General features: G+C 53.6%; 2 protein-coding genes across 2 annotated transcripts; both read left to right on the top strand.

The window, feature by feature from the left end:
* Positions 1–6519: 6519 nt before the first annotated feature.
* Positions 6520–8232, top strand: LOC136546356 (uncharacterized). The gene is made up of 3 exons (XM_066538333.1): positions 6520–6697; positions 6820–7115; positions 7210–8232. The coding sequence occupies exons 1-3, from the start codon at positions 6520–6522 to the stop codon at positions 8230–8232; spliced, it is 1497 nt and encodes a 498-aa protein (XP_066394430.1).
* Positions 8233–9895: 1663 nt separating this feature from the next.
* LOC136546355 (G-type lectin S-receptor-like serine/threonine-protein kinase At5g35370) lies at positions 9896–12979 on the top strand. The gene has a single exon (XM_066538332.1). The coding sequence runs from the start codon at positions 9989–9991 to the stop codon at positions 12638–12640; it is 2652 nt and encodes an 883-aa protein (XP_066394429.1). The 5' UTR covers positions 9896–9988; the 3' UTR covers positions 12641–12979.
* Positions 12980–15708: the final 2729 nt, after the last annotated feature.

The raw sequence follows: 15708 nt of genomic DNA, 5'->3' as shown, positions 1-15708 counted from the left end.
GGTCTAATCCGGAGCCGGAAGCGTAAAGACCGGGCAAGAGATCTCGGCTTCTCTCCGGGAGTCCGGGTGGGTGGTGTGGTGGCTGCGAACGAGTGGGATCGGATGGCTTGAATGCAGCTGCTGCTTGCGTCATGTGGTGTGTAGGGGGTGGGGCATTGGGCTCTGTTTCTTCTACCGCTGCGACTGCTGCCTGTGCATGGCTGCACTGCTGCAAGCTCCAGCACGAGCAGGCAGCCCCGCGGGGTTCCCACGATATTCCGAAAATCCAAAAGGGACTCTGACCGCCTTCCGTTCCCTCGGAACGTGATAGTTCTGCCAGATTCCCCCGGTACGCAGCGTACAGGCCCAGGCCCCACATGTCTACGCACCCCTCCTTTCGGTCTTCTCGCACCAATTTCCTTGTTTTAATTTAATCTAACACCATTTACATTTAACGCTGATATTTGCGGATAGACACCACTACTTGATCTTGTTTGCTATAAGATATTTTTCAATTATAGTAATTACCTTAGGTACTACAACTATTAAAGTAATAATTTTTTATTAGTGAAGAGCAGAGAAGTTAAAAGCGACTATTATCTCTCTGGCTATTGTACCTAACCCTTAATAGCAGTGGTATAGCTTCATGGCAAATGTAAGAGTAGACAAGCTATGTAAATTATTCTGTGTTAAACAAATTTTGCTCCTTAAACTCAAGTGATTCCTTAAGAGGTATGAAGATCAAGGAGGGGGCATGGCCCCCTTTGGTCTGGTTTAAGCTCCGCCCCTGCTTAATAGTTATAAAAAATTATAACTTTTGCATCAGCTTCCCCGATACCTATAGCACCACTAGCCTTAAAAGTGTATAAAAACCAGTGTTTACGGTCATAAACTTCTTCGTCGAGCATATAAACCTCTAAGCAAAGAGGTGAACAAAAACTATCTACTCTCACCTACCACCTTATGCATGCATGCAAACCCATTTAAATCCAATCCAAATTTTAATGCTAATTATTCACTAGAACATCAACTAAGAACAATTTTACCACAAGATTGTAGATTTTTTTGTGTAAAATTTGAAATCATTTGTGAATATACTCTTTTAAAACTTTTTAGATTCATAAATTTACACTTTTGAGAGAGTTCTATTAAGCATTTCTTTAGTATAGAATTCCACAAACGTGGGTATAGAAAATACCAGGTCATTCTCAACTCCTCATCCTCTTAATTTTGAATCCAAACCAGTAAATAGGGTTGGTTACGAGTATAAATATAAGTCTTCGTTGTCCATTTGTGTAGGCGTGAAGTTTGAAGTTTTAATGTAACAGAAAAGAACTAAAAGTTATATGGCCGTGTGGGTGGGTCTTTATAGAATTATACTGGCCACGTTTTTTTTATGATCACAGTTGTATTACGGAAGACATGGTCACCATTCAATTTCGGATCTTAGGGTAAGAGAGCACACATCAATACTTCTATGCCTGCATTTGTGGTGTTTTATACTAAAAACCCTTGGGCCCTAAACTTTACAATGACCATGACTATGTTGAATCATGATGTTACCAAATGATTTTATTCATTTTTTTCTTATAAAAGTGCATGATTTTGTGATGAAGCTAGAATTGATTTCTTGTGTATGTAAACTTATCTAGGGAATCATTAACTATATTGGCAATAGAAAAGAATAGTTATATATGACTGCATCTATGTGTTCCTATTCTACCTTGGTTGCTAGTTTTATAATTAGGTAATGCCATTTCTATGATAACACCTCTACTGTATGTGGAATCACACAAACTTGTCATGATTCCAATTTTCTGAAAGTGCATCTGGGCCGCCTAGTGGGCTTTGGTGGTTGAATAACAAAACAATTAAGGACTAATGAGTTTGATGAGTTTTTGAATTCGTTTCATTACAAATATTCATATCAAACACATGTCATATCACAAATGAAGAAGCAAGAATATTTGATAAGGCAAAAAGAGACAAAAGCGGGGTGAAAAGTTGAGTGTGTTGACCAGTCCTGAACCCAAGTTCCTTCACAGAAAAACTTGTCACAACACTTGCACATGGTAGCATTGGAGTTTTTTTAGCTGGGATGAACATCCCTAAAAATAAGTTTTCCATAGAGTCCGAGATCATTCAAATCATAGTTTGGAACGAAAAGTTATACTCCTCTCATTTCAAGTTATAAGGCGTTTTAGCTTTTATAGATTCATTCATTGTTTTACTATATGCATCTAAATATGGTGTATATTAAGTGCATAGCCAAAGCTACGTGGTAACAGGACGTATTTTGGAGTTCTATCAGTGTTCTGTGTACACTTTGATGCAGTGCGCGCACCAGTTTCCTGTTGCATCCAACAAGGTCCCTGGCCGGAGACAGCGACCAAGACAAAACTATTTAATGCGTAAACAAATCTAGATCACCCGGATTTGGCCCCGCCCAGCCCCCTTACCCCACCAGTCAGCCTGCCTGCCTCAGAGAAGATGCTCTCTGGCACACGGAGTGAACTGGTCTGATGGCGGGTCCTCCTCTTCGCAGTTCCCAGAGACCAGAAGCTGAAGAGGACGGAACAATCAACGGCCGCGATTCCAAGGCCGTTGCCATGAGACCCGAACCCACCAAAGGGGAGAAGAACTCGAAGAAGGGCTCTCTGCCCTGTGGCAACCACTTCTCATAATGCCTAGTAGCACTGACTAGCCCAGTAGCCAATAATAAAGGCATGAGAGCACGGGAACCGAGACAGTTCCGACCATCCTTGTTTTTACTCCCTCCACCAAAGAATACACTACTCGTAGATCATGAGAGCACGGGAACCGAGACAGTTCCGACCTTCCTTGTTTTTACTCCCTCCACCAAAGAATACACTACTCGTATAAGATTAGATAGTACTTTAAAAAAAAATGAAGTCGTTTTTGGACAGCGACGCGGTTTCCAAATCATAACTTTGACTATTTATTTTTATAAAGATATTTATCAAAAATTGATATATGTAAATTTTTGTGAAAGTATTTTTCAAGACAAATCTATACATATGGTTTTCATATTTCCAAACTCAACAACTTAAAAGTTATTCATGATTTATATTCCCAATGTTTGACCCGAGTCTTATCCAAAACGACTTCATTTTCTGTATGGAGGGAGTACTAGCTTAATTTTAACCAAATTTATAATAATTAATTAATCCCGTGTGCACAAAGAAAGGGGAGAGTAATACTAACATTTCATAGGATGAAAAGATAGATGGTGAAAATTCCAGAGGATGAAATGAGTTTCATATAAATTAAACTTGTCTACACCATTTCTAAGACATGAGAGTCTTGCAGCTTCGGCTATTTGACATAAAACTCCTATAAGGTACTAAGGGGCTATTTGACGTAGCTTCTTGCTGCTCTGCACACTGTAGCACGGGTCAGGTGGCGCTACAAATCGTGGCTCCGCCGGCTGCTCCTCTTCCTAGTTCATTTTTTCGTCTCATAAAGTTTAACGGTTCCTTGCTAAGTAGTAGCAAACAGTAGGGCTACCGTGAACTGGAGGAGCCGAAGCCTAAGAGCCGTAGCAAAGAGGGCCTAAATAAATGATCAAAGTTTAATTTAGGAAACCGTGTCCAAACCGTGCCTTATAAACAGAGAGTTTTTATCTATTACGACTACTTAGTGGGTTCACATTTGAGTGGTAACATTTGCTATAGGTTACAGTAAATTTTGCTTAGCCAAACTTCATCACATGGACATATCCTAGCAATTTGGTGTGTGCTAAACACTAAAGTCGCCATTAGCATCTAATCCCTTTGTCAGCTTCGCCTTGGCCTTGCACCTCTGGGTTATGTCCATACCTTCTCCCCACCTTTCGCCTGCTGGTGTGAGTAGGAGCACGCAGCTTGGGCAGGCATGGCAGGGTCAGTGACCTTTGACCTGCCAGGCTTGCCGGAAGCTCGAGCGGGCTACAGTACCTGACGGCCGCTCTGAGCGCATAGCAGGCTCAGCGGCAGGGTACTGTAGCATCCCTGCGCAGCCCAAAAGATGGATGGATCTGATCAGGATCTCTGAACATAGGTAAAGCTGCTGCCATAGCCAAGGCCAGCCGTGGAGCTGTGGGTAGCTCTTGGACTGGTAGCCGTTTGATCTAGAGGCTGGGCGCAGCCGCGCAGGCTCGCAGACCTGCATCCCTGTGACCCTGTGCCTGTGCGTCTCCTGATCGATGATAGAGGACGAGGCGATCGAGGCCTGTCCGAGAGGTTTGCGGCCGGCTGGCCGGTGCAGCCGTGCAGTACGAGCAAAGCACAATGGTTCTACTGCTCTTCAAGTGGTCCGCCGAGATGCCGATTTGATCGCTCGTACGTGCAGACGTGCTGGGGCTTGTGCGTGCGACCAATCCTCCGGTCGAGGCGCGGTGCTACTGCTACCCCGGTCGGTGGCCACGATCGATCGCCGTCTTTCTCACAACGTCTCGTGCTCAGCGGGTCCGGGATCTGCTGCGGTAGTCTAGTCGTCTGCATGCAAGTGCAAAGCAAATCCCTTCACAGCGCCAGATAGAGTAGTTTAATGCATTATTTACAGCTCGGATCGGTTGCTTCTTGAACTAGAGGAAACAAAACAAATCCGTTAAAAAATCATTGTCTGTTCGATAAGCATGCATGCATGGAGCCACGGCCCATGGCCCATGGACCCAGCCGAGTCCTGCAATTACCTCCAACGCTGTACTAACGCTGTTCTGCAGGATGTCCCATGCAGGGGCAGGCCAGTCTCCGCTCTCGCAGATCCACAGGTCTCTCTTCCTCTGTCTCATAAGACTGTTCAGCGAATCTCTAAACAGCGAACATGCTCAACGCGGCAGCCCAGTGATTGCAATGAAAAAAGAAGGCTCTCCCCTCATGCTTTGACATGTGAGGGTCTGAAGGACTGCTATTATAGCAGTAGACGACCATCTTTCGGCGAATCCCATCCGCAGTGACTAAAAACCGCTTTGCCTGACCGCGCACGGTGTCACTCAAAAGCGCGGGCCGGTTCATTAGGCTTTGACCGCGACTGCGTCCGAGTGGTGGGCTGTCCCTCCCTCGTGCATTGCTGCCCGCCTTTCCTACACTTGGTTGGTTGGTTGGCAATGGCAGCCCTAGCGCCATGCATGCCTTTCGAGTCTTTTTGAGCAATCTTTCTTTCTTTCTTTCTTTCTCCTTGCCGCTTTTTTTTTGCTTGTGTCTGCGGGTGAGAGGTGAGGAGGCCGTGAGGGAGCGAGAAAGGGCCAAAGGGGACCGGCGCTCCTCCTTCGTTCAAAGCCGAAAGCTACTGCTCCAGAACCAGAAGGTTGCTATAAAAATAAAAATGAAAAGTCAATCACAGCGCAGGGAAAAGCAAGGCCTCCTCCGTCCATCGCTGGCGTCGGATATTCGGATGCAACTTCTCTACATGCAATAGCAATGGATGAGGCAGTACTGTATGGCTGCTTTTCTTTTTTCTAACTAAAGCGCCAACCGCAAGCGTCCACGCCCTTCACTGGTCACATATATAAAGACAAGAATTTTGGTTAAAAAACATTTACTCTTGTAATACTGTACTGTTCCTTCCGTAAAAGAAAAACAAAATCATAGCTCTTATCAAGTCATCTATCTCAACTTGAACTAAATAGGTCAAAATAGTAATATTATTTATGATATCAAATAGCTATAATTAGAGTCATCATAAAATATATATCTTTATAATATGTCTACTTAGCTAAACTTAAGTAAAATTTCTATATATATTGAACGTTGAAGGGAGGGAGCAGTGGGTCGCAACTCGCAAGATGGACTTGAATTTGAATCTCACCGAGTAGTACAATCGCAGCCCCCCGCGTGGCTGCCTCCTGCAAGTCTGCAACAGATTGACGGCCCCTGCCAGCCGCCCAGCCGCCCAGCCCCAGCGGCGTCCGTCACTGTGGCAAAGCATCTCGAGTGTAGTATAGCGGCCAGGCCCGCGAAGGGAACAGGGAGAGTAGGCGCACCATCACGCAGCAGTGGCCTGACCAAGATGAAGATGCTGGCATTGCTGTGCTGCCCCTGCAAGCTGCAACAACTAGGCGATGATGATGAGATGTGATAAGACGCGGCTCGCGACTGGCGCCGGACCGGACCATTGATGCGGATGCGGCGCCTTCAATGGCGTAACGCCGGCCGGACCGAGCGCTGCCATCCTCCTGATTTGCTCGGCCGCCGGATGGCGCGGCGTGCTGGTCGGAGTCCCGATGCGGGCTGCGGCGACTAGGTTGTGCGAGCGGCCCACAAACCTGTCTTGGGCCAACTCTCCGCTGCGGCGCTCAGTTCTGCCAGCGGCCCACTATCCTGCCTTGGCCCAACTCTCCGAACCGGAACTGTTCGAGTCCAAACGGACCCCGTTTCCTGATCCGAAACGAATACGTCTTCAGGCCCGAGCCGGCCCACTCACTATAAATGTGTGAGGCGTCGCCGTGTCCAACACAAAAAGGAGGCACACCTGTCTCTCCTTCGTAGACATCACCACCGCCTATTCGTCAGAGCCGTGAGTTCGTCGGCCGTCGTCGGGATGGCGGGAGACCACGAGGAGGAGGAGGAGTACCCGATCGGGTTCCGGTTCAAGCCCAAGGACGAGGAACTCGTCGAGTACTATCTCGTCCCCAGGCTGAGGCGCCAGCCGACCGTGCCCAACGACTGCATCACCGAGTGCGACGTCTACTTGTGCCACCCAGACATGCTCACCAAAGGTAGGCTATTTGTGGCTGTTGATTTATGCGATTTGTTTCTCACTTTGCTGAAATGTTATCTTTTTGTTTGCGTACCTGACCTCATGGCATGCATTCTGGTGGCCATCATATGGCACTGGCAGAGCACAAGGGCGTGGACCAGGAGGAGTGGTACTTCCTGTCGCCGAGGTCTCGCATGTATGGGAACGGCGTGAGGCCGGCGCGCAAGACGCGGGACGGCCGCGGGCGCTGGAAGGCGTCCACGGCCTCCAAGGAGGTGGAACAGAAGGTGGTCTGCAACGGCATCACCTTCTGCAGGAGCGTGCTCAACTACTTCGAGGGCGTCCCCAAGAAGGAGGTGAGGACCAAGTGGATCATGCTCGAGCTCAAGGTCCCGTGCTTCGAGATCAAGCTCGACAAGGCCGGCCCAAAGAACATGGTGAATCTCTCTTTCTACTATTTTTTTTCATTTGATTCTGTAGGCGCCTATATATATGTGCTCTGATCGCTAATAATAAGCTAACTGCCTGCAGTTGGACGAGTACGTCGTGTGCAAGATCTACGTGTCCCCACAGCACAAAAAGAAGGCTGACGCCGGCGAGGAAGGCACCAGCTCCGCGTGTGAGGGCAACGACGGCGACGAAGAAGCGTGCTCCCCCACGCAGCACGGCCAAGGCACGGCGGGCTCCATCTTTTCAGAGAAACAAGCCGGCAAGCGGCCCATGCTCGAGAAGGTCCGTCCTGGGACCCTAGGCAGTAGTGCATCCACACAAGCGATGAGCTGCTCCACCAGCAATGGCCCCAGGACGGAAGCGTACTACGGTGTACCAGGTCAGCCAACGGGTGCACACAGTAGGCAGGCACCACAGATGACGCAGCGGCAGACGGCGGGCGCGTTCAACGGCCAGAGACTTGTGCAGCAGCAGCCAACACAACAAACACCGGTACTATACCAGCCCTTCACGGATGCGAGAGATCACCGCTTCGGCCAGACGACGGCAACGATGACGACGCGGTCTCCATCCCTGGAGAACCTAGGCGTCCCGGGGAACCCACCGCGGCGACACCCTGGGACGGCGTCCAGGCCGCAGGTGTCCCTGCAGTGCTACTACGACCAGAACTACCGAGGCGTGAAGCCGCCGGGCAACACGTCCTCGTCGCAGCCGCAGATGCTGGCGGCGTCGTCGTTCCTGCCGCGGCAGCAGCCGTTCTTCAACGGCGACGCCAACTGTCGCGGGGCAGCCGCCGCCCCTGGGGGCACGCCTTATGGCAGTTACCCTTACCAGAGCAGGGCGTTGACCTTGGAGGCGGCTGGTCACGATGGAGCAGCAAGCGGGGGGAATGGCGCGCCGTGCTGCTTGAACGTAAACGACGAGCAATTTTTTGTGGATCTGGCCATGATCACGAGTAACCCGTCCCTGAGCGGAGCGCGTACGCAGACGGCACCGGCGCCGGCCCGCCTGGTGGAATCACAACCGCCGCCGGCGGGCAGTGCTGTGAAAGTTGAAACCGAGACGGTAGAAACGTCTGGTGTGAACAAGAAAGATGCTGTGTAGTTCTGCATTATTTCTGTCACTTTTCTGAATCTGTACTACTAGTACTAACCTGTTCCACATTGCAAAACGCACGTCTGCTACCTAGCACATTTCACTAGTTTCATAAAAAAACTTATGATGCGTTTTTCTGGTCTGAGTCCAACATCTTGGCTGGAATTTAGGCCCGAGCACACCCAGTGGACGCGTTAGGTAGGGATTTGGGTCATATATAATATCGAAATCTGAGCTTGGCCCAATGGTTGCAATGGGCTGGATATTGAACTTTAAACCTGTTCACAAGCTGGTCGTAAAATTTACAGCCTGCTCCTCTGCTATCTCCTTCACCTTAACACAAACGCAATCTCTTTGGAACCGAGCGTAGCTCGGGTGGCAAGGCCCGGTGGTTGGGACCTTGCCCGTCGGAGTTCGAGCCCTCGTGGCTGTGAATATCCGGTCTCTTACGGGTTTGTCCCCAATAAATTTCATTGCCTCACGCGTGTGGTTGGGATCTCACAAAGGACACGATCTTGTGATCTGGGTGTAGTTGTAGATTTGTTTGTGTAAGTGTGGTGTGCGTGTGTGGGGTTAGTGTGAGTCTGTATATGAACAGATGCTACAGCTGTATCCAGATGAGTGGCGTAAAAAAAACGCAATCTCTTTGACACGATGGATCGCGCTCGGAGCCAAACGCGCCACACGGGCCGGTCCATGCGCCCATGCCTGCACCCCACTGGAGACAAAGAAGAAGATGGCGGCAGCTTCGGTTCTGGTAGTGGCGAGGTTAGGGGATTGTTCTCCGCAGACTTAGGAGGGTTTTTTTTGGGGGGGGGGGAGGGGGGGGGTCTGTGACACGACAGCAGTGGGAGAATGCGGTTGAGCGGGGCTAGCGGTAGGGGCATCGTGGCGGAGGTCGTCGGCGACCTTCCCTCGGATTTGGGGAGAGCGAGGTTGAGGGGCAAGGGCGGGGTGTGGGTGAGAACGAGGAGGACACCGCCTGCGCAGTGCCCTGTGTTTAGGGGAGGGTGTGCTAGGGGCGGGAGGTGGATGGTGCGGCCAGCGGTGAGGGAGCCGCTGGCTGGAGCGGTGGGCGAGGAAGACCGGGATGGGGCAGGCAGGTGTGATGAAGACATACGCTCCCAACACAAACGCATCTTATACAACCTGCTTGTATTATCTTATTATATATATACCCTATTGATCTAAACTTTGGACCCCTTAGCCTACTCCTGAATTCTGAACTCTTTATATCCAGGTCCAGCATGGACTCTTTCGGCGTATTAATTCTGTTGAGCTAGACATTAGCAAGGCCGTTGACTTCCGCTATGCTGAATATCGAACCAGCTTTGATGATGAGCAGAAGTCAATGTACAACAGTAGCGACCTAGGGCTACAGCAGTACAGCCACACAGCCAACTCTGTTTGACAAATTCCAATCAGGTCGCACCTGTGCTCCATCCAATCGAATCCCTTTCAGCTGGTCGCCGAGCAGCTCGACCCTCTCCTTTGTTTAACCAATCCATCTCAATCTCAATCGAGAAGGAAAGCCAACGCGAAAATCCAACAAGTGCCGCGCCGCTAGATTCCAAACCGCGGCAACCCAACGCTCTTCGGCCGCTGAACCAGATGCCGGTTTTGTTCGCGCCAACCAGAGTTCACGCAGCACATAGCAAAGAGCTGAGGTCAACGTTCCTCAATAGCCTACGCCAGACACGCCGTGCCGTGCACTCCTACGCTTCATGGTCGCATCCGCGCGTGCCCGCGCGCCGTCGCCACACAAATGTCTCCGCTCCCGCCCGCTCTGCCGCGCTCGCTCGCGTTCCTGGGCTTGGTTCTGATCCTCTTGCCCGCCCGCGCCGCGGACGCTGGGCCGCTGGCGACGGAGCTCCTGCGACCTCCCTTCACCGCCTCTAACATCCTGTACGTCGACACCGGCGGAGCGTTCCTAGAGTCCAAGAGCGGCGCGTTCAAGGCCGCCGTGCTGAACCCCGGGCAGGGGCAGCAGCAGGACCGGTTCTACCTCGTCGTCCTGCACGCCCCGTCCGCCACGCTGGTCTGGTCGGGCAACCGCGACGCGCCGACGACGTCGTCGGGATCGGTGAAGCTCACTTCGCAGGGGCTCACGGTGTCGAACCCCGATGGAACGGTGCTGTGGTCGACGCCGTCGCAGCTGCGCTCGCCCGTCGTGGCTCTGAGGCTGCAGGACAGCGGGAACCTGCAGCTGCTGGACGCCGGGAACGCGTCGCTGTGGCAGTCGTTCGATAACGCCACCGACACGCTGCTCCCGGGGCAGCAGCTACGCGCCGGCGCGTACCTGTCGGCGGCGAGGAGCGCCACCGATCTCGCGGAGGGGAACTACCGGCTCGGCGTGACGACCGCGGATTTGGTGTTGACGTGGCAGGCGTCCACGTACTGGCGGCTGTCGAACGATGTCCGCTCCTACAAGGATCGCAACGTCGCGGTGGCGTCCGTGTTGGTGAACGCGTCGGGCTTGTTCGCCGTTGCTGCCGATGGCGGCCTCGTGTTCCGCGTGGACCTCAGGGAGGCGGCGTTCCCCGTGCTGAAGCTGGGATACGACGGCCGACTGCGCATCACGAGCTATCCGCTGGTGAACTCCTCGGCGTCGCTTGGAAGAGACTTCGTGGCGCCGGCCAACGACTGCGACCTCCCGCTTCAGTGCCCGCCCCTCGGGCTCTGCTCCACGGCGGGCAACAGCTCGACCTGCACCTGCCCGCCGCTCTTCGCCGCCTCATCGACGACCCCCGCTGCGTGCACTCCGGGGGACGGCTCGGCGCTCGCGTCGCCGGCCTTGTGCCAGAGCAGCAACAGCACCGTGTCCCCGGCTTACCTCGTCCTCAAGTCGCAGGCGGCCTACTTCGCCACGAAGTTTGATCCGCCGATCAAGACCGGCGTCAACCACAACGCGTGCCGCGGCCTCTGCTCCACGAGCTGCGGCTGCCTCGCCTACTTCTACGACAACTCCTCCCTAAGTTGCTACGTGATCCAAGGAAAGCAGCTCGGCTCGCTATATTTTAGCTCTTCTGCTTCAGCCTTGGGATACATCAAGACGGTCCCTTTGGCGAACAATGCTACAAGAAGCAATTCAAGCGCGTCGTCGGCAAACCGTGTCGTCCCAATCGTCCTGCCATCCATCGCAGCGTTCCTACTACTCGCCGTGATCGCATGTTACGCGTGCTGGAGGAGAATGAGGATGAACGGCAAGAAAAAGAAGGGCAAGAGCACAGGCGTCAAGCAGTTGTACATGGGCCGTCAAAAGGACACCGGTAACGCGGACGCGGACGACGACGAGGAAGATGACAACGTCGTCGTACCGGGCATGCCGACGCGGTTTAGCTACATGGAGATTGCGGCGATGACCGCCAACTTCGGGACGAAAATCGGCTCCGGCGGGTTCGGCTCTGTGTACAAAGGGGAACTCCCCGGCGTCGAGGGGCTCGTCGCGGTGAAGAAGCTGGAGGCCGTCGGCGTGCAGGCCAAGCGGGAGTTCTGCACTGAGATCACGGTCATCGCCAACATCCGGCACGTCAATCTCGTGCGCCTCCGCGGTTTCTGCGCGGAGGGCTCGCGCCGGCTGCTCGTCTACGAGTACATGAACCGCGGCTCGCTTGACCGGTCGCTGTTCGGGCGCACGGGGCCAGTTCTGGAGTGGGGGGAGCGCATGGAGGTGGCGCTCGGCGCGGCTCGCGGCCTCGCGTACCTGCACACCGGGTGCGACCAGAAGATCGTGCACTGCGACGTGAAGCCGGAGAACATCCTGCTGGCCGACGGCGGGCAGGTTAAGATCTCTGATTTCGGCCTTGCCAAGCTGATGTCTCCGGAGCAGTCGGCACTGTTCACCACCATGCGCGGCACCCGCGGGTACCTGGCCCCGGAGTGGCTCAGCAACGCCGCCATCTCGGACCGCGCTGACGTGTACAGTTTCGGTATGGTGCTGCTGGAGCTGATACACGGGAGGAAGAACAGGGGTGAGCAGATCAACGACAACGTCGCCGTCGCCGTCCCTGTCGCCGGCAGCAGCGTGCAGTCGGACTGGCCGTCCGGGTGGAGCAGCGCGACGGCTGCGTCTTCGCCGAGTGGCGCCAGCGGCAGTGGCGATGAGTACTTCCCGATGGTGGCCATGGAGCTCCACGAGCAGGGAAGGCACCTGGACCTGGTGGACCCGAGGCTGGAGGGCCGCGTGGACGAGGCCGAGGCGGCGCGTGCCGTGCGCATCGCCCTGTGCTGCCTGCACCAGGACCCCGCCCAGCGGCCGAGCATCGCCGCCGTGGTGCGGATGCTGGAAGGCACCGTGGCACCACCGGAGCCGCGCGTGGAGGCGCTCGGGTTCCTCCGCCTGTACGGGAGGGGCCACGCCGTGCCGAACACCTCCCTGATCGCCATCATCGACGGCCGGCGTCTCGCAGTTGATTGACACGTTGCAGAGCATGTCAGCGCCAAGATAGCACCACAAGATTCAGCTCCTGCGACGTGGCAGCTGGTAAAGATCAAACGCTGCATAGGTCACGGCGCCTACGTGGCTTTGGCGTAGCAGTGCTTAGTCAAGGAGATGGCACGTGTCACTGTTTCGAACCACTGGCTAGTAAATTTATATCTGTGCTTGAATGGTGTGCTCGGAGGACACAAGAATTTATATTGGTTCGGACGGAATGTCCCTACGTCCAGTTTGTTGCTGTTCCTGTTACTGGCACTAGTTTGTAGTAGGGGTTATAAACGGGCGAGAGAGGGAGAAGGTCCCAAGTCTCTGTTGAAAAGATCGAACGGAGTTGAGTCTTGTTGAGCTCGTTCAGCCGTGCGCTCGTTCCTCTCAAGGGGCGTCCTGCTTCCCCTTTTATAGGTGAAGCGAAAGACACATGTTACAAAGAGAGAAAAGAGGAAAAGCGAGGGAGAAGAAGGCTTCGAGGGCCGCCGCGTCCTTCTTCTCCTTCATGCGGGTCCCGCCGACGCTGTAGATGGTGACGGGGACGTCTCCACGTCGGGCTCCTGTTCACCACTGGTGCCATGCCTCAATGTCATCAGCTGGTCGTGGTGTCCCATCCCGTCCCGGCGGACGACGTGGTAAGCCGACATGCCTGTTAGCGGTCGTACAAGGATTAGGCAGCACATCAACCATGCACCCGTCACTGTTGGCGATGCGAACCCCCGGGCGTGGCCTAACATGGCCATGGGTCACGTCGAGATGTGCCCGCTTCCCTCCCGGTGTCAGAAGTTTGACCCCGGAGTCGTACCCTTAGACCCATAGTGGTTAGAGGCGGTATGAGTCCCCATCGGGTGAGACGGAGCCCGCGCCCTCGGGGTCGGGCGGGACAGAGCCCGTGCCCTCAGGGTGAGGCGAGACGGGTCCCGTACCCTCGGGGTCGGGCGACACAGGGTCCGTGCCCAAGGGATCGGGCGAGACGGAGCCCGTGCCCTCAGGGTCGGGAGAGACGGCTCCCGTACTGTGGGGGTATGGCCCCCCGATATCCTTAGGACAAGACATGGGCCGCACCATCAGAGGTGCCCCGACCCACAAGATCAAGGCGTGCACGGCGCTGCTCGGCGTGCACCGCAAGACATTGTATAGTACCAAATAGGATACTTTTCTTGTAACCCTGCTCCTCCAGACTATATAAGGAGAGGCAGGGGTTCCCTAGCGGACAAGATACACAAATCTATCTACTGCATCTCAATGCAATACACCAAAGACACAGGACGTAGGGTATTACGTCGATCAGACGGTCCGAACCTGTCTAAATCGCTGTCTCTGCGCCTTGTGTCACCATCCGGTTCCTAATTACGCGACCCCCACCCCCCACTAACAAATCTACCATCGCAGGATACCCCTCGGTGGACTGCCGACGATATTCTGTCGACAGTTGGCACGCTAGGTAGGGGTGTGCGCTTGATCCCATGTCGAGCCAGACGGACCTCAAATCAACAACGTGTTCTCGTCATCAATCTCGTGGAGATCCATGCCGGTCCACGATGACGGTTCATCGCTGGCTACATCAGCCCCCGCGACAGCAGATCTGATCTTAGAACCACCTCTGAGGTCGCCTTCACCAACAACTCACCGCCCGCCAGGTGCTCGCTGTCAACGTCGACCAGATAACGCCATATGTCGCCAACCAGACGCTCTGTCTAAAGCTAAGTCACATTTTAATATTCTTCTAAATATTCTCCAATCTCCGTATATCGCCATAATGTTTTTTCAAACTATTTTCTCCATGTTTGCTCTCCAAACGATTTTTCGAACCCTCGAACAGTCATGTTGATGCTCGGACGCCTCCAGAGATGGCCCTGTCTCTGGCTCCTCCCTACACATGCTATGGGCTCCGCGCTTTGTGTTATGGGTGGTCGGCAGCGGTTCCTTGGTGACGCCTGTTCCTCCTACACGTGCACGGGCTCCGCGCTCGACGTTATGGGCTATGGGCTAGCTAGGGCTGGAGACTCAGCTACACACTAACTAGTCGGGTGGTTTATATTAAACATAAATATATTTTCACACCAACTGATCGTCGAACTACATACGCTAGCGATGACCGAGCACCGAGGAGCGAGGAGTCCCCGGCGTCGCTGGCGATGACTGAGCACCGAGGAGTCCCAGGTGAAGCTGGCGAGGTTCGAGCACCGAGGACTCCCCGGCGTAGCTGATGACGTCCGTGCGGTGAAGTGTGCCCACTTACTCCTCGAGCACGATGAAACTGAGCGCTGAGGAGTCCCCGATGTAGCTGACGATAAAATGTGCCTGCTCAGTTGGTCTTCTACTTTCTAACCCTGGCACCACACGACTACGTCACCTACTGTTAGGCTCGGGGACTAGCTGTGGGGGTATGGCCCCCCCAGTATTCTCAAGACAAGACATGGGCCGCACCATCAGAGGTGGCCTGACCCACAAGATCAAGGTGTGCACGGCGCTGCTTGGCGTGCACCGCAAGACATTGTATAGTACCAAATAGGATACTTTTCTTATAACTCTGCTCCTCCAAACTATATAAGGAGAGGCAGGGGTTCCCTAGCGGACAAGATACACAAATCTATCTACTACATCTCAATACAATACACCAAAGACACAGGACATAGGGTATTACGTCGATCAGACGGCCCGAACCTGTCTAAATCGCTCTCTGCGCCTTGTGTCACCATCCGGTTCCTGATTACGCGCACCTCCACCGACAAATCTACCATCGTGGGATACCCCTCGGTGGACTGCCAACGATATTCTATCGACACGTACCCTCGGAGTCGGGCGACATGGGGCCCGTGCCCGAGGGGTCTGGCAAGGCAGAAACATCCCTTCGGGGTTGGTCGAGACTGAAATATGTCCTCGATTATCTAGGCGAGTTTGTCCTCCGCGGTCCTCGGATCCCTTCGTTGGGTAACCCTAATACTGATACCCGACAGTAGCCCCCGAGCCTACGGAGGAGTAGGATACTCCTTCATAGGCTTTTTGGATGGGGAGGACTTCGAGGGCTTCGATCTTCTGGTGCCCGCGGGACACCT

The sequence above is a fragment of the Miscanthus floridulus genome, chromosome 3 (assembly GCF_019320115.1).
Source record: "Miscanthus floridulus cultivar M001 chromosome 3, ASM1932011v1, whole genome shotgun sequence".
NCBI lineage: Eukaryota > Viridiplantae > Streptophyta > Magnoliopsida > Poales > Poaceae > Miscanthus > Miscanthus floridulus.
This window is presented reverse-complemented; position numbering and strand designations above follow the sequence as displayed.